This window comes from Neolamprologus brichardi, chromosome 20 (assembly GCF_056152115.1).
Source record: "Neolamprologus brichardi isolate AB-2024 chromosome 20, ASM5615211v1, whole genome shotgun sequence".
NCBI classification, from domain to species: Eukaryota; Metazoa; Chordata; class Actinopteri; order Cichliformes; family Cichlidae; genus Neolamprologus; species Neolamprologus brichardi.
Window position 1 is genome coordinate 22,333,204 of NC_142123.1, and position 24,483 is coordinate 22,357,686.

The 24,483-nt window shown below is 42.3% G+C and overlaps 1 protein-coding gene across 10 annotated transcripts in view; it reads left to right on the plus strand.

Moving 5' to 3' along the window:
• Nucleotides 1–24,483, plus strand: part of LOC102787374 (membrane-associated guanylate kinase, WW and PDZ domain-containing protein 1-like) — an 89,090-nt gene that overhangs the window by 51,833 nt on the left and 12,774 nt on the right. For 4 of the 10 annotated variants that reach the window (XM_087833738.1, XM_087833730.1, XM_087833735.1 and 1 more), the window contains 13 exons: nt 247–366; nt 2,158–2,346; nt 3,458–3,725; nt 4,004–4,051; nt 4,317–4,399; nt 4,984–5,022; nt 7,496–7,553; nt 7,710–7,822; nt 9,117–9,239; nt 10,368–10,553; nt 10,770–11,381; nt 19,759–19,793; nt 22,083–22,338. In XM_087833738.1, the coding sequence (XP_087689864.1) occupies nt 247–366; nt 2,158–2,346; nt 3,458–3,725; nt 4,004–4,051; nt 4,317–4,399; nt 4,984–5,022; nt 7,496–7,553; nt 7,710–7,822; nt 9,117–9,239; nt 10,368–10,553; nt 10,770–11,381; nt 19,759–19,793; nt 22,083–22,338 (2,130 nt within the window). The remainder of the gene's footprint in view (nt 1–246; nt 367–2,157; nt 2,347–3,457; nt 3,726–4,003; nt 4,052–4,316; nt 4,400–4,983; nt 5,023–7,495; nt 7,554–7,709; nt 7,823–9,116; nt 9,240–10,367; nt 10,554–10,769; nt 11,382–19,758; nt 19,794–22,082; nt 22,339–24,483) is intronic. The other 6 variants (XM_087833732.1, XM_087833731.1, XM_006796402.3 and 3 more) reach the window with 6 other exon arrangements.

The following is a 24,483-nucleotide window of genomic DNA, read 5'->3' on the forward strand; positions in this document are numbered from 1 at the left end:
TTACAATCACACCCTCTTCATTTCAGAACACTTTGCTGTGGCTGGTCATCATCTCAAAAAGCTGAATGAATCTTGCAGCGCTGGCTGCATTTCTAACATTAATGACAGATTTTTCAGTTGAGAGACGTATATTGAACATGTTGCGCAAGGAGGAAAAGTCTTATTGTACTGTCATTCTATCCTAAAGATAAGGGTTGACTTCAGCAGCTTATTATTAAACTATTTCGTTTTTTTTCCTACCCCTAGGTACAACCCGCCCCCCCAGAGACGGAGAGGTCCCAGGGGTGGATTACAATTTCCTGTCTGTGGAGGAGTTCCTAGAACTTGAGGAGAGTGGCACGCTACTGGAAATAGGAACATATGAAGGTGAGGAGGAGGAGGGTGATGATGATGATAATGATCATAACCGGCACTTCATGTGACTCATGATTGCGCAGGTGTCCTCATTCTCCACAGATACAATGAGCGTAGCAGCCATCACAGTGTTTCCTACATGTAGGCAGGCTACAAAAGCATGCATTCAGTTGATTCTGATTATACAGTGCATGATGGGAGGAGATGCATCAGGAGACAGCAGGTCACTCCACATCTGGCCCTCTCACTCTGATTAGGACGGTGCCGTGTAGCGCTAAGTCTCATACTAACACAAACCTGTGTGTTTGTGTGCGTTGTTGCGGGCGCGTGCGTGCTTGTTCACAAGGCAGTGTGTTATGCACACAGATTTGTGTGTGTGTGTGCATGGGCTTGGTTGGGAGGGAATGTTACGACATTAATCTGCTTGGCACCGACTCTGCTGTGTGTTGGCACGTTTCTTCCTTTCACGCAGACAATGTCAAATACCTATCCACAGGAGGCTGTGGCCAGCCACGCTAGTAGATGAAGATTGGATGATTGATTCTCAGCAAAATCTGTTTGAGATGTTCAAATATCTCTAAATATAACTATAGAAATAACTTTAGAAAATGCCACTTTTTTTAAATTTGATTTTAGTGGAAGAGTTGAAATGAAGGGAGAGGATATAACCAAATTTAAATGATGGCTTGACCATCTGCCAGATGTTCTTATCTTCCTTTTAAGTTTAAAGATAGAGTCATACGGGTCACATGCATGAAAATGTAAAGCTATAGAATCCACATGGGTAGCTTAGCATAAGGGGGGGGGATTCAGAATTGCAGTTTGTTTCTGGATAGGGCAGGTTACCCTTTTCTCCCTGCTTCCAGTCTTAAGTCAAAGCTCATCAAACTGGCTGTGGGGTGTAACATACTGTATTGATTTATTGGGTTTTGCAAGAAAGACAATGAGTATATTTTTATCAGGCAGGCAAGCAATAATTCACTGCTTCTGGTAATAGCTGGAAGTGGTTCTTGTTTACGGTCAGTTGCTTTTTTTTTTTTTCTTTTACATCTCAGATGGGCTTGTAGGTGGGGGATTTAAAAAAAAAAAAAAAAAAAAAATTGTAACCCATGGACGGAGCTAGTTTAGTTGTTTTTCTTTTCTAATGCCAAGCTGCGCTAACTGGTTCCCCAGGCCAGTTTCAACTGCAGAGTAGTTAATTGATTGAATGTATGGCTATTGAGTCCACACTGGCATTATGTGGTGTACATAACACTATACAGCATATACATTATATACTAACTTGAAGAGTACTTTGAGGACTCAGTTTCCCACAAAACCCAGACCTTGTGATCAGACCAGCGTTATATTGAACAAGCTGTTTCTTTGTTTGTGATAGATTTTGCTTAATCTTTGACAATTAAACACTAAGTAGCTTGTCACACAATACTAAAAACATACTCAAGGATGTAATATTGATTCCCGCTTCCCCAAAACAATTTTTTGGAGCTAAAAAGTGACTAAAACAAGCTGTGTGCTGAGCTGGTCCACAGTTTTGATCGCTATGCTTTAAAGCCTCAAATCCAAACTAAAATCTTTTAGCTTTCCAACCAGATTCTTATTTTTTCAATTTCTAGTCACATTGTAGTCCAGGTTTATGTCTTTTCCTCCTAGCGTAAGATTAGGAGGTTTCATAGATGCTCTTCCTGCTTATCTTCCTGTCCCCAACTCTTTCATTTTTATCCCCGTCTTCCTTTCTCTGTTTCTCGCTCTCCCTCCTTCTGCGTCTCTCTCAAGCATACTAATGTCCTCCTTGTTGCCTAGGTAACTATTATGGGACCCCCAAGCCGCCAAGGCAGCCCATCATTGGGACAGTGATTCTCAGTGATGCAGGCTCCCATCAGTCCACCCCAACACGCACCAAGTCCTACAATGACATGCAAAACGCCCGCGTAGTGCCTGCTGACGACGACGATGACGACCAGGCCACGGAAATGAACAACAGTTTTACAGGTGAGGGCAACGCTGCTGATCCCAAAGTTTGGAAATCCAGCTTTCTTGGTTTCCGCATGTGTAGCATTCCCCGCGTGTGCTTTGCTTCTTCTCCACTGGATGTTTGTTTAAGCGTGTCTCGGTAAACATGTATGTGCCCAAGATTAGGAACACAGAAGGAAAGAGATAATGTGTGTATGTTTATTATCCTCTCCTCTGCTGTACGGTGATGGGTGTCTGGCGGTTACATCATGTCTTTGTGATGCTGATTCCTTTTCTGTGAGCCTCCAAACACTGCCATCTGCCTGTGAGGAGGGGTGTAGTGGGGGAAGGTTTAGATTACAAACTGCACTCAGTGTTCAGAATTTTCTCCTTGCCACCACCTTGCTCTGGTTTCAATAACTAAATTATTTTTTTAAAGCTTTCTCACTAAATTGCCCCTAACATTTACTCACATACCAATTCTGAATATTTGTCCCTTGGCTGATTGAAATCATGTTTATGCCTGCTGATTCTCAGCATATGTCAAGAGATTAGCTGCCGTTATAAACTAATTCCTAAACAAAAAAACTAAAGAATGAGCCAAAGTTTTTCACGATTTTCTTTCTTCTGAGGGGGTTTATCCTGTTTTGAGTGCAAGACATGGTGTCTTTTTTTTTTTTTTACTTGATCCTGTGAGACTATGCCCTCTCTGTGTCCCCCTGCTAGGCTGCCAAAGTGTTGAATTTGCATTTGATCAACCCTGAAAAGCCCACGGAAGTGGTGGAGGATATTTGGCCAAAATTGGGGAAGGAATGGGAATGGGGGTTGGGATTGACTAGCTTTAGGAGAAAAAGGGCCTGTGGGCAGAGAGGTAAAACGGGTGGGGGTCAAAGTGAGTTTGAGAGACAGTTGCTGAGGAAATTAGCATATTCCTGTGACCCTTTTCAATACACTAGAAATGGGCGGGAACCAAGCAGAAGAAGGGAGAAGTGCTAGCACTTTAGTGTGGCTAGAGTTGCTTGATGTGGTCTAAAGACAATAAAGACTGAGCATGTTTGCTTTTTTTAATCTCTTCCTTTCCTGCATGCATGAAATGTGATTATTTTGTTTGTTTTCTGTTGTTGTGCTGTGTTGTTGTTACGTCACCCAGGATCCTTAGTACGTAGTCTCTTTCCCTCTCCTTTGCTGTGCGCAGGTAACCCTAACGACCAGGATGAGAGCCGCAGCGGCATTCTCCGGCCGTACCCTGCACGTGACAATGCTCTATCCTGTGGTCTGAACAATGCGGCCACCTCTACCGCAGAAAGCGGGCAGCAAACCCTTGCAGAACCACAGGTCTCTCCAGAAGACCCGCTGGGACCACTGCCTGAAAACTGGGAGATGGCCTATACTGAGAACGGGGAACTTTACTTCATAGAGTATGTATCAACAGACTCTCGACGCCGCCTGTTTATACATTTTTTTTGGCCATGGCTCACGCTGTAGTCGGTGTTTTCTGCATTTTACCTGCACTATTATCCCTTTTGTTCGTCCAGTTGCTTGTCTTCCCACTTGATTTGGTTTTTAGGCCTTCCCAGCCAACCTGCCCAGCCCCCTGGGTGCTACTGCTTTCCTGTTAATCCCTGCATGTCCCGATCTCAAAAGGAGATCACATCCTGATCACCTGACTACCTCCACCTCTCTGTCCTCTCTGCAGCACGGCAAAGGCACAACACCAGGACATGGCTGTGTATTTTCAGAGCTTGTATGTTCATTTCTGCTATCACTGAATTACAGAATGTTCTTGTTTAACAATTGAGGGAAAAGTCAGGTCGCTTACTGTTTATTTCCTTGCTGTGCCTCTCTGTTCTTTTCATTTGTGTTTGCAGCACACCTTCTGTCCGCTGTAAACTTGCTGACGTGTTTTTCCTAATTCTCATTGATGCATTCGTGTCCCCCTGCTGTGCTTTTATATGTCAGTCTGACGGCCTGTGTTGAATTATTCGGTTCTCTTGTTTGCTTCCTCTCAGCCACAATACAAAGACCACATCATGGCTGGATCCTCGGTGTAGAGACAGAGCCTCCAGACCGCTGGAAGAGTGTGACGATGATGGTAAGCTTCTATTCCTCATTTATCAAATCAAAGCGTTCATCCACACTCCTGTGTAGTGGTTCAGGAACAGCAGGGGATGCTCGGGGTCTCAGAAGTGAGGCTCCTCTTGTTTATTTGGTGATGTTGTTGTTAATTTCTGGTGCTGTTTTTAGTACGTTCATTTGGTTTTGATTGAAAGATTTGTTAGAAATTGGAATGTGCTGCATTGGTCTTGTTGTTAGCTCTATTGTCATCAAAACCTGACACATAATTTTCAAATAAACAGAAAAAAACATTTTATTAATTCCAAATGACACTTTGTTTACAGCTCACTCCCAACACAAATTGCATAATTGCCCCATCAAGTGGTGAAATCTAGAATGGCACCCCAAGTCTCACTAGATTTCTCAGGGTATTTTGAGATGTTGTTATATCCCAAGACTGTCTTTTTCTAAGGGCTTTTCCTTTGTCTTTCTCTGACTGGTCACGTCATTCCTTATTTGCTTTGGATTCCTGCATCCTTGATCCACCTTCCATCTGCTATCATCCCCTTTTTTTTCCTCTTCATTTTCTCTTCTTTGTTTCATCCTGCTTTGTCCTTGGAGAAGAAGGGATACATACAGAAGACCTGGAGAGTGATCTAGGTAAGGTTTTTGGAGGTTTTATGGAGGATATTTTGCTATATTAAAATTATATTATTTCAAAGATGCCATTCAAAACTGATCATCTCAAAGAGGAAATTTAATTGGGCATCGGTTTCAAATCCAAGGCCCTGAATTCTGTAAGGAAGATATATTAATTTAGTTTAGAGCAAAGGTAGCTGCGAGGGTTTAAATGAGTTGTTTTTAAAAAAACAAACAAGCATGATGGTGTAGTGCAGGGGTGTCCAACTCCAGTCCTCGAGAGCTACTGTCCTGCAGCTTTTAGACGCATCCCTGCTCCAACACAGCTAAATCAAATGGTTGGATTACCTCTTCAGCATGCCATCAAGTTTGGCAACGGCCTGATAACAAGCTATTCATTTGATACAGGTGTGTCGGAACAAGGATGCATCTAAAAGTGCAGGACAGTAGCTCTCGAGGACTGGAGTTGGACACCCCTGCTCTAATGCAAAGTTATATTTTCATCTCATGGGTGCCGAGGGATGATGACCATATTCTACTGGATTTTGTGGAAAAAAATATGTTTTTTTTTTTCTCGAATATCTCACAACATTATCAAGTAGAGCTATTAGTAAGAATACAAATGCCAGACTCATCAGAATGGATGTTCAATCTTTAATCTGCCCGCTCCAAACTACAAAGCCTGTGTAATGTCTGATTTCACCCACGTGAGAATAGTGCAGTGAAGATGGCGTCAGTTCAAGGATGGCAAATAAATCTGTCCAGTGAACCATCATAACTTGCATCTTAGTACGTGTCGATTTTTGGCTGTTGGTTTTATATTTCTTGCTCTTCTATCTAGATATATCTCTCTAGGCTTTCGGCTTGTAATGAAACCACAGTATTTATCCATCACATGCATTACAGTGAAATATACTGTATGCTATTGTTGATCCTGAATTTTTTCCTAAGATTGTTGTTTGTTTTAGGAGATCTGAATCATGTAATCTGCATCGGATGCAATAAAACGTGATATTTTACTGCATGAACAAGAAGAGTTATTAGCCCTAAGTGCACTAGTACCATTTGTAATACGTTATACTGAGGTTTCACTGGGGACACAGGTACATATATGCACTCAGTTTTCTCGCAAGCAAGCAAATTGCTCAGCTGCTGATTCTCATCCCATTTGCAAGTAACACAAACAGCCATGCAATGGAACGCAAGCTCAGTCTTAAACAAGACTCTGAGTGTCTGGCTTCGAGCCTTTATTATTCCAGGCTGCTCAGATGCAGACGGTCTGTGATTATTGATTGTGAAATCTAGACTCTTATAAAAGTGTTTACTGGACTTCAGAGAAGCCCACAGGAACACAAGGAGGTAATGTCTTTGTCTGAAATCAAATACAGCGAGATAGGAGATCTGAGATGCCAACATCTTAATGGGAACATGTCAGTTTAATAGGCGCGTGGTCATGAAATGTGGTTAGGTCTGTGTACAATGTGTAGGGGTGTGTTCACAGAGGTAGTGATGTAATGTATGGTAATACTTAGCAAAATAACTACATCATGCTTTTCAGTTATTTATTAAAAGGTCAGACTGCATTTGTAGCCACATGCCTTTGCGGTCTTGTTTGAAGCTGTTTGGTGTTATTTTCTCAGTTATTGTGTTTTGGCCATGTTGAGGATAGTAAAATTGGTTACAGGCAGCTGGAGAGAATTTCAATACATGGGTACCAGTAATAAAGTATTATTAAATAACAAGCTGGATATCTTACGATGTAAAGGGAAAAGAGAAGAGTTTGTGCTCCAAGCACAGTTTTACAAAAAGTAATAAACAGGGGTGCACATAAGTGGTCCGCAGGTGCGCATTCGCTGTCAAAATAAAAGACGCGCACCAGATAAGAAGTTGCAACGCGCGTTTGCGGATTTTCACAGCATATTCTGCACCACATCTCTCTGTGTTCATCATTTGTTTGAAGCCAGCTCACCTCCTGCAACCACTTTTCCGAGAATACGCGCTTCTTTTGCAGTTCGGACTCCTTCTGACATTTCTTTGGAGGTGGAGGAACACCAAAGTAACTGCTTAAAGGAGCTTCTTCGACATCTTTAAGAGTTCGAAACAAATGTCTGTCCTCCTCCAGAAAATCTTATGTACGCAAACGCGCGTTGCAACTTCTTATCTGGTGCACGTGTTTTATTTTGACAGCGAATGTGCACCTGCGACCACTTATGTGCACCCCTGGTAATAAAGCTGAAGTTTTAACATGGACGATGAAAAGTGTTTTTCAGTGCTCAGCAGGACAAAACCAAAACTACAATTTCCTCCCCTTTTGGCATGTATGTTAAAATCCATCGTTGGGATAAAGGCAGCGTGTCCTTTCTAGTGAAATAGTTTTACTCCTATAACTGTGGGACTGAAAGACTGTGTTACTCAAACCAAACTATCCCTATCCCACTGAGCTCTGCTAAAATGTAATTTTTGTCTTCAGTGCTGTGTACCTTCTCTATTTCAGAGCTGCCTCCAGGATGGGAGAGGATAGATGACCCGGTGTATGGGGTGTACTATGTAGAGTAAGTGAATCTCCTTATTGGCAGCTTGCAAAGACAAACGGGGGTTCTCCAGATGAAACACCCTTTTACAAATCTCTTCTCTGCCTAAGTGAATCTGAGACTAATCAGTCTCCAAGTTATTATCTTGTTCTCTCTCCCTCTCGCCCTCTGTCTCAGTCATATAAACAGGAAGACTCAATATGAGAACCCGGTGGTGGAGGCGCGGCGTCGAAAAATCCTTGAGCAGCAGCAACAGCCGCAGCCTCCAGAAGGTGAGCGGTATATTCGAGGTTCGTTTCCTGCCCTGGCACGGCACCATTTCTTTCTTTCTTCATGTCTGTCAGTGTCATGTCCTTATAGTTTGTCCACTACTATCCAGGGCTTTGGCCAGACTTCTTGTCTCTGAATTAATTTGACTTACTTAATGAAAATGGGGGGGGGGGCAATATAAATATATATTATTGTAATTGAAATCCAAAGGATTACAAAAGGAATCTCATAAGGACGTTTCACAAAAGTAGAACTGGCCCAAGCCAGGGGTTGTCTTTGATGTTTAGGTTTTAATTTATGTGATTTATAGTCATAAGTGCCATTTTGTATTTGATCATTTATCCTGCATTACCATTAAAAGGCAAGAATGATGTTTACTTTAGAGATTCAAAAACTTTGAGTTGGCAGTCGAGGGTGAAAAGACTGAAAGAGGTGAGGCAAAGATACATGCATGAGGATAAGGGCTCACGATGATGCACTAACAGTAATAAAATGCATTGAAACGCAGTATATTAGCAGCAAATTAACTGGCCTGCTTGCTATACTAATGCAACAGTATTCTGCCTTTATAGCCATATGCTCTATTCTTATTTCTTAGCTGTGCCAATCCACGAGCAAATTCGATTGGTTCCAGTATCTCTTCTTTTTTTTTCTCTCAGAAGTAAACTTTGTCTATTATTTATTCATTCAAACTCAGATATGATCAACTCAGTTTAAGTCACTGTTGTTCAAGGTACGCAAAAAAAATCAATACAGTGGCAGACAGTCTAATGGCAACGCAACACAGACACAACTGCCGTGATTTAAAGTCGGCGTCACTGAAAGCTGCCTGTATGTCCATAAGAACAGAAGTGACTCACTCATAAGTAACTCAGCATATTTTTAAAAGTGCTACTGACTGCATGAAAACATTACTCTTCACACGCTCCACAACCCACAAAATGTGTTAACTGCATTTCACAGTTTGCATGATGTAAGTCAAAGAATAATAGAGTAACAACATCCATTTCTATTAATTGTTTTCATTTGTTTTAACAGTACTAACACTCAGACTGTGTAAAGTGTTTGTAATATGACGCTTTTGCAACAACGGATATAATTTTGCTGCATAACATTTGCTGAGATCAACAGTATGATATACACGACAAAAAAACACTAGTAGAAGTACAGATAAGTATGAATAGTACTTCCTTTCAGCTCCGTGTTTGTGTGTATTTTGCTGTTAAGTGTTTCTGTGTGCATGTGTGGCATGTAAATACACCTCTGTGTCGCGCGTGTGTGGATTAACGTTTGGATACAAATGTGTCTGTGCAGAGTGGATAGAGGAGCACTCCTCTGCAGCAGCTCCACTGGCAAACTACGCACCAAACCATCTGGAGACCTACAGGGACCCACAGGTCCCACCAGCTCTACCTCCTGTCCCTACAGGAGTCAAACGTAAATCATTATGTTTATAGACTTTATATATTATTACTATTTGTTTTTTCAAAGGAGTTGTTTCAGCTTGCTTTTTCTTTGTCTGTTTGTGGGTGGCGTTACTCAGGAGGTCATTTTTGGAGTCCATTTGGATCTGGATGTGAATCCACGAATCTTTGGAAGGATTCTATACAGTTTATAATAGAGCAAAATTGGACTTTTCACACAATCTTCAGAAAAACAAACTGAAAAAATATGATCATAAACCAATCCAGAAAGCCTTCTGGAACTGATTTCGTGTCTTTGTCGAGGGAATTTTTAGCTTTGGCTGAGAAATAGCCTTTTACTACTTTTTTTTTCATTATGCGCTCTTAAGAGTCCCAAAACTACATCCTGTACAAAATACTGTGCAGTCCACCTAATAGCCTTAAATGGTACATTTCATAGAACAGTCAGTTTCTGAGAAAACAGCTCCTTTGTCGGGGATTAAGAAATCTTGCCAATTTCCCAACTTCTGTTATTATACAAAGCATTGAAGAAAAATGTGTACCTCGACCGTCAATGCATTATTGTGAGATGGGAAGTAGTACTGTAAAAAGGCATACTGTATATTGCAAACAAATACAAACCAAAGAAAATAATAAGAAAGTAGGATTCAAAGGATGCCAGACGAACACAGTGTCCAGTTTTAAAACCCATCAAGTTGGTTTGGGATGAACTGAACAGAGCTGTGAAAGCAAAGCAACCTAATAAATGCAACACTTTTAGGAGAATTCTGCAGTAACATTAGGGGCATATTCATTCAGAATACATGTTTTAAAATGATTTTACACCGAGAAATGATGAAAGATGCATCGTGTAAATTTCAATACCAACTGGAGAAGTGGGTGTGGTTTGACCAGTAGTGTTGTTTGAGTGAAAACAGGAAAGTAATTTCGAAAACATTCATTTTTGTTTTCATTTCCACTAAAAATTACAACTGTGCCTTTTCTTTCATTTTTATAGTCATCACATATTTAACTGCAGTAAATTCATGTGACTTCTGAATCTGAAGGACAAAATTCCCGACATGCCACCTAAAAGTTATTCGTGTTCTGTAATGTATGTTATGCGGATGGATACAAGAGTTGTTTCTGCCCCACTCTGCAGGGGGGAAACCTTTCTTTACAAGAAACCCAGCAGAGCTGAAAGGAACCTTTATTAACACAAAGCTGAAGAAAAGCTGCCGCGGCTTCGGTTTTACTGTGGTTGGAGGAGACGAGCCAGATGAGTTTCTACAGATCAAAAGTCTAGTGCTGGATGGGCCTGCAGCTTTGGATGGCAAGATGGAGACAGGTGCAGTACATGACCACCATCCACAGAGGGCACTGTTTTCTTTTTAAAAACGTTGTGTTGTCGTTTCCTGAATCCATCTCTTTATTCTTTGAGTCTAACTGCCACACAGCTGTGATTAATGCCAGATATCACTAACAGTGTAATGTGAATCTGGCCTGGTAGGGGTTTTAACTGTAAACGGCAACATTACCAATATTGTGATCTTTCTTTGTGCAGGTGATGTCATAGTCAGTGTGAATGACACCATTGTGCTGGGCTACACCCATGCTCAGGTTGTAAAGATCTTCCAATCCATCCCAATCGGCTCCATGGTCGATCTGTCTTTATGTCGTGGGTACCCGCTGCCCTTTGACCCTGATGACCCCAACACTAGCCTGGTGACCTCGGTCGCAATTTTGGACAAAGAGCCTATCATCGTCAATGGACAGGAAACGTTTGACCCACCTTCCAACCAGGCCGGACCCATTAACGGCTTGCGTGAGCCACGGCCGCACAGCCCGTCAGCCGAGGTGGCGTCTAACGGCTCACACGGCTACACCAGCGATGTGGTCACCTTGGCCTCGTCCATAGCCACCCAGCCCGAGCTCATCACTATCCACATGGAGAAGGGAGACAAAGGTTTTGGCTTCACCATTGCTGACAGCCTGACAGGGGGGGGTCAGCGGGTCAAGCAAATAGTGGACTATCCGCGGTGCCGTGGCCTAAAGGAGGGAGATATTCTGATGGAGGTCAACAAAAGAAATGTCCAAAATATGAGTCACAACCAGGTGGTGGACCTGCTGAGCAAATGTCCCAGAGGCAGCGAGGTCACTATGCTGGTGCAGAGAGGTATGTATTACATGTCTTATAAATGTATATCAACAGGGGCGGAGAAACAGATGCAGGTAGTCAAGTTTTGACATGAAAGGCTATGAGATCAAATACACAAAAGAATATAGTGCTGAACAGACAACAGCTTGAGCAGTTGGCACACTAAGAGTAATAAGGGGGGGGGAGAGGCAGCAGAGACAAGTGAGGAGGAGAGTGGGTGGCAGAATGAAAATTGGACAGACCAGAGCGGATGAAATGAGAAGAGGTAAAGAGACGATGGGATGAATTAGAATGACTGTGGACGAGCAGATGAGTGTGGGAAGGAGTGGGAGGACGGGTAAGAGCTGAGATGAATGAATGAGAGGGGAGGAGAGGAGGAGCACGTTAGGTCAGGGACTCGTATATCAGAGTCGGCCTTCGCTTTTACTACCTGATGTTAGTTATTGGACATGTTGAGCGAATGGTGTGACTTCTCATCTTCCGTTTTGATGTGTTTTATTTCCAAATTACCCTGGAAATTACTTTGGTCCTGAAAGCATCCTGAAAAGTCATTGTTGAACAATTTTGCTTCTGGCTTCAGCTATAATGGTTGTTTTTTTTGAGGGGGGGTGTTGTGTTGACGTGATTGTGGCCATTTCATTTCTCAATCTGCTCCCTAGCCAATCTTGTTCCAAGATGTTGCACTTTTGACCTGAAACGACCCGGAGTTAAACGTTTCTCTCGCTGAAATGTCAACAAATCATTTTGCGTGACAGAGTTTAGAGTATTCACGTGGCTACTGAATGACATTCAAGGTCCCTCGTTTGTGTTGAGTCCTTATTGTTGTTAAATTGTCATTCATGTTGGCTGACCCAGATCTGTATTAGTGGCAGGTTGCACCCCACATCAATTATGTCCTCTAATGAGCTGACCTTGTGCACTGCAGCTGGAATAACACCACTGTATTGTGTTAAATGTCAGCATCATTATGGACCAGTGTGGGAGAGAGAATAATATGGATGCAGAGCAGTATTTCCCCCCTGACAGAGCAGAGAGGGAGAGGTGCAAAAGTAAGGAGGGAGGCCATAGGCAGTCACTGGTGACTGACAGCAACGTAGATCATCTCCATTATGTTTGATATCAACCTGCCATTACTGTTGGATCAGGTGAGTGACCAGGTGATGAAGGACAAAGTACACAACCACAGGCTGCTGCATAATACCTTTTATTAACAGCTGACATCCAGTTCAAGGTCACGGGGTACCTGGAACCTACCCCAGCTGTCATCTGGTGAAAGGTGGGGTACACCCTGAATAGGCTGCCAGTCTAGCGCAGGGCTGCTGTCTGAGAATAACATTGATAACTGTGAGATAAACCTCGTAAAAGCCTCTAAACAAAGACTGCCAGTTCAAAGCTTTGATGACAAAAGGTGACCTCGAGCAAAATTCAGAGAGAAGGACAAAACTGTTACAATGTGACTTACATCTGCAAGCATGCAGTGTGCGCTGACCAATGCAACATCTTTGAAGTATGTTTAATGCAAATTTCACTAAAGACCATCTTATGATACTATCAGAGTAGCTGTTCAAGTGACTATTGAGCACACATTATATAAATCTGCCTTTGCATTTTTCTTTCAAGTAGTCTTCAGGAATAGTTCTCTAGGCTTCTTGAAGGACACTCAAAACTCTTCTTAGGAAGTTAGTTGGCTGCCTTTTGTTCCGTTCTCTATCAAGATGATCCCACAATCTTTAAATAATGAGGTCTGGGTTCTGAGGAGGCCAATCCATGACTGATACTGTTCCATTATCAGTTTTTTCTTCTACCCAGATATGCTTTTCCTGCATTAGCAGTGTGTTTGGGATCATTATCATGTTTGAAACTTAAGCCGTTGCCACTTAGATAGATAGCACTGATCTGATGATACTTTCCTGCATCCATCGATTCTGACACCACTGGCTGAAATCCAGTCCCTAACCATGGTTCGATCTGCCTTATGTTTTACAGATGGCTATAAAGGCTACACATGGTCACACATGGCTTCTGACCTTCCATTACTGACAATGATTTGAACCAAAGTGAAAAAAAACTGCCATTAATACCTGTTGCCACTGATTTTTCAGTCCAGATATTTGTAGTTTGGTACTTCTGTTTCCCTTCCTAAAGAAGTCAAGCTTCTTGACAGCCCGAGACCATTTTTGATGAGTAAACAGTAGATGGATCAAGTGAGGGGCCATAAATCCAGCAAAGATGATGAGTCACATCTTTGCTGAATTTTTTTCCTGTTTTTAGAGACATACTTGATTGTGTTCATCTGCTGTAGATAGATGTTTGTTTGTTTTTTTTCAAATTGTATTTAATTTTTTTTTAAAGACGTGTGCCAAGCTTTGCATTAATATCTCTTTGGGAATAGCTCAATTTCTTGTGCAAAAAATCAGACCTGTTAACTTCGGGATTGTTTGTTGATTTTAGATAAAAAAAATTGGTAACAAATGATGTGTTTTTGCAAAAAGGTTTATGGTAAAAACGCGCCTAAAGACACAATTTAACATTGGTTCTTTGCTAAGTTGTTTGACACAAATACTGGTTTATCACAGTATCCTCAGTTAGGTGCCTTTTTATACTTTAATAGTTCATAGGTCAGTATTAAGTGGCTTACCCAAAAAAAAAGGAAATTCCTCAGAAAATGGTCAGGTACAAGGATGGGAAATCCTGGAGAGCTATTGCTCAAGACCACTTTAAAAATTAGAAAGTCTGATACCTTTGGAAGCAAAATGCACGTGTTTAAGAGTGTAAAAAGCCACCTTTAGTTGATCAAAAGAAAATTAACTTTGAAGGCATTTATCAAAAAGCTGTCCGTTCGATAACTAGATCACGTTAGCTGTCGATTAGGTGATTTTAAAATGCCATTATGGTAAATTATGAGTAGGTGTACGTGACAGATTAACTAATAAATATGAAAAATAGTTTATGGTTGTAACTGTTGTTCTGATCGAGATTTGTGCTCTGTTTTCTAAGACTTATGCTGTGACCTTTCAAGGATCGCTAGAAGCCAGCGCATAATTGTTCCGAAACAACAGTTATAGGAGGTAAAAAGAGTGAGATAAGAGGAAAAGCAGAGGATGAGAAATATGAGAACTGGGGATCATGTTTTGAGAAACTGGAGGTGGCGGATTAGAGGAGAGAGTGTGAGATTTGCTGAACAGCACTGAAAGTTCAGCAAGGGGAGCATATATGAGGGGATTGGTTTTTGAGATGGAGAGGAGGAGGAGGAGGAGGAACAAGGTGGACTTCAGCTAGAAGAGAAGTTTAATCTGTTCATCTGTGACTCATCAATCTGCGTCGTCTGACTCAGAGTCAGCAGAGTCCGGTCTTAGGAGAAGGCGCAAATCACAAGGTCAGAACATCACAGTGATTTATCACCAGGATTGTTTTCCATTCAAATATGACAGCTATTTTTCTGTTTCCCACGCCGGCTGCAATTTTTAGCCTGCTTTTCTTTTAATACAAAATATTCTGTGGCAAAACTAGAAATAGATCTTCATAGGTTGAGAAAATGTGCAAAACAAAACCAAACATAGTTTAAGTTTTTTTTTGTTGTTGTTTGTTTGTTGTTTTCTAAGAGTCGGATTGAGTTGTCTCTATTATCGCATATGCACAACAAAGTGAGAAAACATCTTCTGGAGTCGTACACTCGTTTGTCCCTGTCGCTCTGAGGCAGCATTGCTCTGAACTGTGTCAGGGCAGTTTGGTGGTGGTTAATGTGAGATAATGTGCACAGTGAGTTCAGAAGCTCTGTGACGGAACACATTGGGTGTGCATTTGCAATAACTGTAATGCTCCCTGCAGTGACATAACAGTGAAATGAGCAGAGCCACATTGGCAATCGCTGCTCCTCCAAATGTGTAGTTCTCGAACATCTCGAGCAGAGGATTTCAAAGTTCTGGTGACTGATTTTTAGAGAGCCTTCTGAATGGCTTCACAGAATAAAAATGCTTCATGTAAAACAAAAAAACTTTAGGTGTAGGTGGATGGTGGTTTATTTTGGACATTGTAGGTTTTAAGGTTGTTTTTTTTTAACATTAGGGATGTGGTTGTTGCAGTGTTTTAATGTCTGCTGTATTTCTGAGATGGGAAGGTTCACTTTGCTGTGAAGACTAAAACAGATGTGAAGTAAAAACACTCCTTTAGTCACCACCTGTGCTGCTAGATAGTAACACGACATGAACTATGGATGATTAAAATGTTCTTTCCTCACTACACTCTTGCTCCACTATCGGCCTTACGGGCTACACTTTGAGGAGTCTAGATCTAGAGGAAGGCAGAATGTGTGTGCAATTAAAATTAGACAGGTGAAGGAAGTACATGTTAAACTCCTGCATAGCAGAAGATATTAAAAATCCAAAACATAGTTGTGGATAGTGTTTTCGAGCCAGGCGGGTATTTTCCTAAATTCTAGTCTAATTTCTACTAGTATAGGTTTTTATCACTTTACCTGCCCTGATCTAAAACCACTGTACAAATAAATCCACTCTCATGTGACTAATGTGCAATGAGGAAGTGTGGATTGCAAGATATACCTTTTAGCATTTTAATACATTTAAAAAAAAATTTCTTAGAAAACTTTAAAGATAACATCTGGTGTTCTCAACTGCATGATTCTTCTATGTAAAGGAGGCCAGGCCAACTATGACTCCTCCATCTTGTCTTCCCATCGTTGTTGCCATGACAATCGTGCATAGAGCTCCTGTCCCCTGAGAGACAGAGAGAAAGACGAGAGAAAATGAAAACCCGGAAGAAAGGAGAAATAAAAATGGAGAGGAAATAAAGGCATTAGAAGGAAAATGCGATAAGAGATGAAGAGGAAGTGAAGGCAATATCATTTAGGGTAGATGAATGGAGAGAACCCCATTGGATAATGGGACAATTCTTATATGTAGTGAAGGGACAAATATTTACAGATTTGTCTCAGCTAAAGAGCATTACTCATGCTGTACACCCTCTGACCATGTTTATAGAAAACCTGGAGGAAGGACCATTCGCACTCTTCACTCTGTGTGGGCTCTGCATAGACCCACCAAGGCCACAGCATCAGTTGCACATTGAAATAGTGGGCCATTCACAGTGCTGCAGATTCAGTTTAAAAAAAGCCCTCAAGCTTTTTCACTGCCTGTCACTCCAAGATAAAAGAACGCTCCCCCCTGCATGCATACTTACTACCTACATGACAATGGGGGGAGGGGGGCGGGGGTAAACCTTATCTCAGGTCAAACCTACTCCATCATACAGAGGATTTTCTTTTACATGCATACTTTCAGTAGCACAGTGGCGCGATGGTTAACACTGTTGCTGCACGGCAAGAAGGTCCTGAGTTCAATTCCACCATCAGGCCGGGGTCTTTCTGTGTGGAGTTTGCATGTTCTCCCCGTGTTTGCGTGGGTTCCCTCCGGGTACTCCAGCTTCCTCCCACCGTCCAAAGACATGCAGCTTGTGGGGATAGGTTAATTGGATAATCCAAATTGCCACTAGGTGTAAATGTGCGAGTGAATGTGTGTGCGAATGGTTGTCTGTCCCTGTGTGTTGGCCCTGCGACCGACTGGCGACCTGTCCAGGGTGTACCCCGCCTCTCGCCCTATGATAGCTGGGATAGGCTCCAGCGCCCCCCGCAACCCTGAAAAGGATAAGCGAAAGTGAATGGATGGATGGATGGACTTTCAATCTACTGAACACAAATGTCAACTGGTTTGTTGTAATATTGCAGCTTTCTAATGTGAAAATAGACATAGACAATATAAAATTGAAAAATACAAAAGTACTATTGGACACTAAACAGTCTTTAACCTGCCGGCGTCCCAGTACGACGTGCATGTGATGCCCAGATATGCCAGTGTGAGAATAGAGTAGGTAACTGTCTGGGAATCCAAAGCAAGTGAGTAAAAAAACACTTGTGTGCAGCTTGAGAGTCGTTCAGTAATTAAGCCATTAACGTCTTTATCTGTAATGCTGTGCGATGTCACAAGCATACTTCTCTACTGTAAAAGGAGAGGAATCTGCCTTCTAGACACTGATACTCAAAGCCACTTCTAGATTGTTTACATCCTTTCCCATATGAATGCTAATGGATGCTATTTTAGTCTTTCCGTCTAAAGGTCGTCTCAGTATTAATAAATGCTTACCTTTTAAGTTGGCCTTTTGTTCTTAATCATCATTTCAGAGTCTTTTAAAGAGAACTACATTTATTTATGGAATATTGAGCATGGCTTTACCGGAATACAACAGGATTATGGAACAGGTGCCTAATGTAAATGTTGTGTGTGTGTTCTCTGCATAAATAACCGCTCACCTTCTTGAATGCGTGCCGTCATCACATATAGCGTGTATCGCTCTACGTATTTATTAATGCTTCTTGTGAGCTACGTGTGTGCACAAACATGCAATCCGCATACTTATTTCGCTGAGCCTCGACTGCTCATAAATGTTACATTCGAACAGATCCAATCGACTTTGACTTCCATGCATACAACACATCAACATCACAATGCTAGATTAAGTTAAGCAGATTTAAAGACTGCATCACGCATGAAGATGCAAAGCTACCGTTCTAGCTGGCACACGCTTCGGTGGATGAATTTAGAGCAGGGGTCAATATGAGTTTGTTCCTCTAATTTCTATTCCCCTTTAGTTGCGTGCTCAAATTTATCAACCGTATGGCCATAGTTGAGTTCAATTTCTATACCCTTAATGCTGATTATGGTGACGTTGTTGCCCGCTTGGAGATTTTCAGAGGTTGTTTAAAAGTTAAGGATCTTCACTAACCTTCCACACTGGCTCCACAGTGCTGTAAAAAGAAACCATTATTATTGAAATCTGACCTTGTTGTGTATGTCCATCCTGGGCTAGACACACCCACACATTCACTCTGACGCTCTCTCTCGCTCAAGAAAAAAAACCAACAAGCATCCCTCTGCACGTCAGCAGTTGTGAGATGTTCTACTTGCTCCAGTAGCTGCCCCCCTATAATATGAGCGAGAGGGAGAGAGAAAATAGGGATAAATTATGAATCACGTAGAGAGAGGGGCTTTGCAGCAACAGAGTTTTAACATTTAATGATTTTTTTGCCAATGCAGCAGAAAGAGCCTAAGATGGATGCTTGCATGTTGTTGCGTGTTTTAATGTCACTGGAAGTTTCCATTAATAATCCCTGCATGTGCCGGTCCGTTAGCTGCTTTATATTTGTATTGGTCTTGACAGCATAGATGGAGGAGTTGTCTGCAACAGATCAAAGGTCTGCAATTAATATAGATATGTTGCACTGCTGCTCAATTCTTATGCTTAACAAAACGGACTGCCATCGTTGTATACAGAACTACTTGATTGCCGTGGCAACGGCAACTCCTTGTCCCGATCCTGCCTCACGTCGTTCATGCATTCATTTGTCTATTTTTGTCTCAGCGCGCTGTGCCGTAGTAAGAGACGGGCAAAGGTGATTTAAGACAGGAAATTAGCGTTCTTGGAAAGCGATTCACAAGCTGTGTGTAGGTCAAAGCAGTCAGGTGGAGTCTGAGCCGATAGGTTGGTCTTAGAGGTAAAGGAGCACACCCACTGAATAACTGTTTGATTGTGATGGATGTGGGGAAAGGCTATTATGTGGGGAATGTATATTAGTCTGCTGTGAAACATCTCTCCTGACAGCTGGCTCCATGTATTAATATTTCATTAGCACAAATGAGATTGATCGTCTTGGTGATTCTTAACACAGTATTAACTGGCACATATATGAGAGAGAGAGAGAGGGAGAGAGAGGGATAGAGGCACAACAAGTCATGGTGCACATATGAAGAGACGGGGGAGGGAACAAGAAGAAGGGCAGAGAGGGAAACCTTCTCATTGTAAGCACTGAGTTAAACAGTGGAGTTGAGAAGAGAGAAAAAAGCTCTGTAGTTACAAAGAGGATGTGCATAGTAAGGCAGAAACTCGGGCTTTCCTTTGACATGATTCGTAAACTGCTGAGCCCTTACTCTCGTGCTGGAGACGGCTGCTGTGGAGGCAGGACTGTGGCTGCTTATGAGGACCTGTAGCTTGTACCAGCAGTACAAGGCTGCGGCAGGCGGTCAGCCCGTCTAATGCGGATAGATCAGTAGCTCTTCTTCTAGCAGCACGGGTGAGAGCGCGGAGTGGAGCGTAGGGGGGCGGAGATCACTTAGATTAGCGAGCAGCCTAGCGCAGTGTGTTGCTCAGAGAGAAAGCAACAGAGAGGAGGAGGAAGAGGAGACAGAACCGGGCCAGTTGCGCTCTGCTCTGCAGCAGGAATCAAGGGTTCATCCGTTTGTCCTGGGGAGTTTTTAATAAGAGGGGACAAGGCGAGAGCACCGCAGGTCATTAATGCTCTCTCTGTCTCTCTGCCGATGTTTTGCAGGAGTGGTGCCAGCCAAGAGGAGTCCAAAGCTGGTGGTGAGTACTATGAACTCTTTCGTGTTTGTACATTTCCTTGCGCTTTCCACTGAGTGAAAAGAGTGCTATTTAAAGAACAAAAGACAGACATATGATAGCTAACTCCCGCTTTTACAGTTTCAGAAATTCTTCCCATTGTTCCCACTGCCATCATATCTCTTTACTTCGTTCCCAGTCTGACACTTTGGCTCTCCCTACATCCTTCTCTCAGGGTTTTTTTTTCTGCTTTTTTTGCCTCTTTTTTGTCATCTGTTTTTTTTGTCTCGCTTTCTCCTTATATCCCTCCGCTCCTGCCATGCTGCCATCCTGTGACTGATTAAGCATAGCCTAGGCAGAGCAGTGTAACATTGACCAGCTGTTGGGGAGGGCACACAGCCTCAGACGAGGGAGAATGGGAGAAAGAAGCATGAAGAAAAGATAGGGAAAAAGGAGGAGAACGAGAAAAATGGATTGGCCCACAGCAGTGAATGCCTGTGATGGCCCACAGATAAAAAAGGGAGCACTGAGGCTAACTCTGAGGGAAAACGGGACAATGTCTCCAAAGTGCACTGGAATCAAACAATTAGGGAGCTGGAGAAGCTGGATTGGGGGACTTTGATAGATTGTAATGTATCTTGTAGATGTTATTGATAAGAGAAAAGAGACTAGAAAAACTGGACGGGCAATGTGAGGGGTCTTTTGTGGGCCAGTGCAGGTATTCAAGAGTCCAAAAAGCAAATGTTTCTTTGTTTTTACAACTCATCAGCCTGATAACAAATAAGTACATCTCAAATTACTGTCACCCTGTTTTACCCCCTGAGAGCCACCAAGATGAGTTGCAGGTTCAATTCCTCCCACTTGAGAAGCAGAAATCCTTGCAACCTTGCACCAGTTTCTCTTCATCAACATTAAAAGCCTCACCTCAGCTTGCTGGATATTGGGATTAGGATTAGTTTCAAAATGGCATTCGTCAGAGCTGTGGGTGTCACCTACTCAGATCACATGGTGTGGCGGATGGAGGAGGGGGTGGGCACTGTAAGGGGGTTGAGTGGGACCAATAGTGGCCTAGCCTGACTGTCACTTTGGATTAGCTTTCCACTGAGGAAAAGCCAGTTTTCCCTCCCTCTGTGTTATGTCAGTGAAATGTCACGCTGCATGCGACTTCATGTCAGCCCAGAACAACCGCTTTGCCTCCAGTTCAGCATCTAAATAGATGCTCACAGTAAACTTCCATATGCAAGAGAGACCGTGCTGTCTCAACTCATTAAGCAAGTCTGCAGTGATCAAACAAGAAGTCAATTTCACATGGCTGTAATGCAGTGCATTACTGGAATTTGACCCTTCATCTCATATAGTGTGATAAGTGAGAGACTGGGAGACTTCTATATCTTTTCATTTTTTATTATTCATATCAGAAAAAGTGATTAAGTAGTCACATTTGTGCTTTTTCAGTATTAGAATTATTATTAGTAATTTTATCCGTAGAAACATTTTTAAAGTTATAACCTGTTAAAAAAAGAACATCAGCAAATAATAACATGATAACATCTATGCACGTTTTCTGTTTACAGGAACAGAACAAAAGGTTGAGGTATAGAACTGCATTATTAGACCATACAAACGTAGTTCTATTTATCTCAAACCAAGCATTCAGTGCTATGGGTGTTATTTTCATTGATGCTTAAACAGATAGAATTAACTATGACTGTTTCATTTTATTTTGTCATGCGATTTTGACCGTGAAGTAAACAAAAAAAATAAAAAATTCAGTTAAAACGACCGACTCTGTACACCAATTTCAGTGGGTTATTTTCTCTACAGCTGAGACTTTAGTTTGCTTTCAAACCAGATGGCACACATTCCTGTTTCAACTCAGACCAACCTTGATTCTGTTTTCATGCAGAGAACCTTCTGCAATGAACAAAGAATCACAGGGTTTATAAAAGGCAATATCTTTGTTCATTAAAATTCCCTCATATTTCTGTCTGTCTTTGTCTCGCAACCATGGAAACCAAGGCGAGATTTTTTTCTTTTTTTTTGTCAAAGTGGGAGATGTTCTGCTGCATCTAAAAAAGATGACCTTGGATACTTCTCTCTTTTTGTCCTCCATCAACTCTATATCTAAGTAGTCTTGTTTGTCCTCTATGTCACCCTTAACACTGACTCACTTTCTGCTCTTTCTTTCTTCTCGTCTCTCTGCCCTCTATCTCCGTCTTCTGCATGTATGTTTATATCCGCCCCCATCGCTTATATACACACACACACACCTCAATCTCTCTCTCTCTCCCTCTCTCTGTTCTGTCCACCCAGCACCAGCTAGAAAGAAAAGATAGCCAGAGCAGCTCCCAGCACAGTGTGTGCAGTCATCGCAGCACCCACACTGATTCTCCCAGCCACCCACCCTCTGTCATGCCCAGTGAGGCGGTGGTTCCCACTCCTGCTGCCCCCACCCAGCCCCTGCCAGGTCTGCCCCCTCAGGATCCCGCAGATGGCACCCTCACCCTCCAGAAGAAGCCAGACCCCTTTAAGATCTGGGCACAGTCCAGGAGCATGTATGAGAGTCGACGTGAGTATTTTTTTTTAATTTTTAATTTTTTGAAGAATATGAAAATTTTGCAGACTTTAGAGTTTAAAAATTCAGGAGGACTTATTCTTTATTCTTTTTTTACCGTCTGTAAGAATGAGTACAGCCTGTCAGTATAGATGCGATGGCTTAGATTCAAGATGAAAAGGAAAAGGAAAAAATAATCTCCTTAAAGATCTGAGGCTTTTCACCACATATTTTTTTTAATGTTTCCTTCCTTTGTGTGCGGGCTTCTATTCTATAAATTCTATGCTATGATATTTAACATTATTTAATTGAAGGTAAGTAAGCAATGTCAGTTTAGTGGTATGTAAAAAGCTCTACTGTGTGATTAGTGGATTAGACATGTAGGTAGGAGAAAAGATTCCCACTACGCTGACCCATATGAAGCAAAAAACGCCCTGGAAAAGGTTCTGATTGTTTAAAGTAGATCAGCAAATGCATTTACCTGCACATTTGTGTCCATTAATGCCTTTAGTTTGTTTGCTCAACAATTGTGTGCTTACCAGTCACATCTGATCCTGTGACAAAAGGTGCCTCCAAGAGAGAAGCGTCCTTGAAAACGCACAAAAGCAGCTGACGAGTGCTGCTGTGGCGCTTGTGCATGTCAGTCGCACACACCCGGTTTGGTTTTCCAAAGGATGATGTGCAACTACCATCGTCTTTCCCTAAAGTTTATAAAAGAAAGTATTTATGTATTTAGTAGGCAAACAGTTATGTGTTGTCCCATGTTTACTGAAGGGAAAACAGAAAATTCAAAACTGGAACACTAGAAAGTGGGCAGTCTCCACATAAAATTCCACAATATCATTTGCAGTCACGGCCCACTCTTGCATAATTCATTGGGTAACACTGTAAGGGTGTCAAACCACTTATGTGTTTCTAATGGAAGAGTCTGCAAGAAATAGAGGAGTGTGTGATATCCTCAAAAAGAAGCACTCCACTCGCCCGTTCTGGCTGAATTACATCGTTCACGCCTCCTGTACTTGGACCACTGGTGATACTTAAGAGGAGGATGGATTTGTATGGGCTGTGAAATAAACCTCAGTATTGCCAGCGATTGCATTGTAATAGAGAGAGTGATGTCTCTGGCAAGTCTGTTGCATTAGCTTGTCACACATTTGTGACTGTTCCCAGCCAGATGTGCAAGCTGCCCACATCCTGTGTATTGCAGTGCATTAACAATCATGGCTGCCTGTAGAATCTAGGACTGCTGCTGATTAAATATTAACTGGGCCTGGAGAGGTCTGCTTTAAGCTGTAGCTGATTGGTATATCTGTTTGATAACCCCTGAAGGAGCTCTAGCCTTTTTTCCATTGAGTGGGGGAGGAGAGGCGACACAATGAAACAAGAGGGAGACGCCGAATGAAAAAGAGGCCCAGATTCTGTCTCTTTCCATGTTTATTCATGTGCATGCTGCCACATAAGAGTGAACCCAACTTGAATTTTTGAGTAGGTGCATTCATGCATTCACCAGAAGAGCACAGTTTCAGTGGCAGAGCAGTGTGGCTGAAAGGTGAGCTTTTGGGAATTCAGGTTACCTGTTGCATGATGAAGCGTCACAAAGCAGCACTGTTAGTTACAGCGAGCTTTGATCACTACTCTATAGTTGCGGGTCAGCAGAGGGTTAATTACAAGTCCAACAGCTGCAGTTTAATTCACACCAGGCAATTTATCGAGGGACCTAGAAAGCTGAAACTAATGGGTTCACTACTGGCCTTGCGTGGCAGCCGTGTAGGCAGCAGGCAGAGCAGGAAGAAATGGCCTGTGCCTTCTGTACATACTGGCCCTGTGGGTTGAACAGACTGACACCAAATTGCCTGTGTCCTCCTCCACAGTCTGCCATGTCCGTGCATGCAAATGTGAGGGGGAGGTGTGTGTGTGTGTACAGAAATAGTGCATGGGAGGCAGATGCTATAAATTAATGCATGCAAGAAAGACTTGACTGTAAATGAGAGCTAATAATAGGGCTCTGCGTTGAGTTCTAGATTTCTAGTGTGATGAGGTGACAGCCCGAGACCTGGCAGCCTAGTTTGAGCTCTGAACAGGAGCACGAGGCAGGAGCAAGCAGCTGTTGATCCAGCCTGCTCTCATTCTGACACTGTTAGAAATGCAAATGCCTTATTG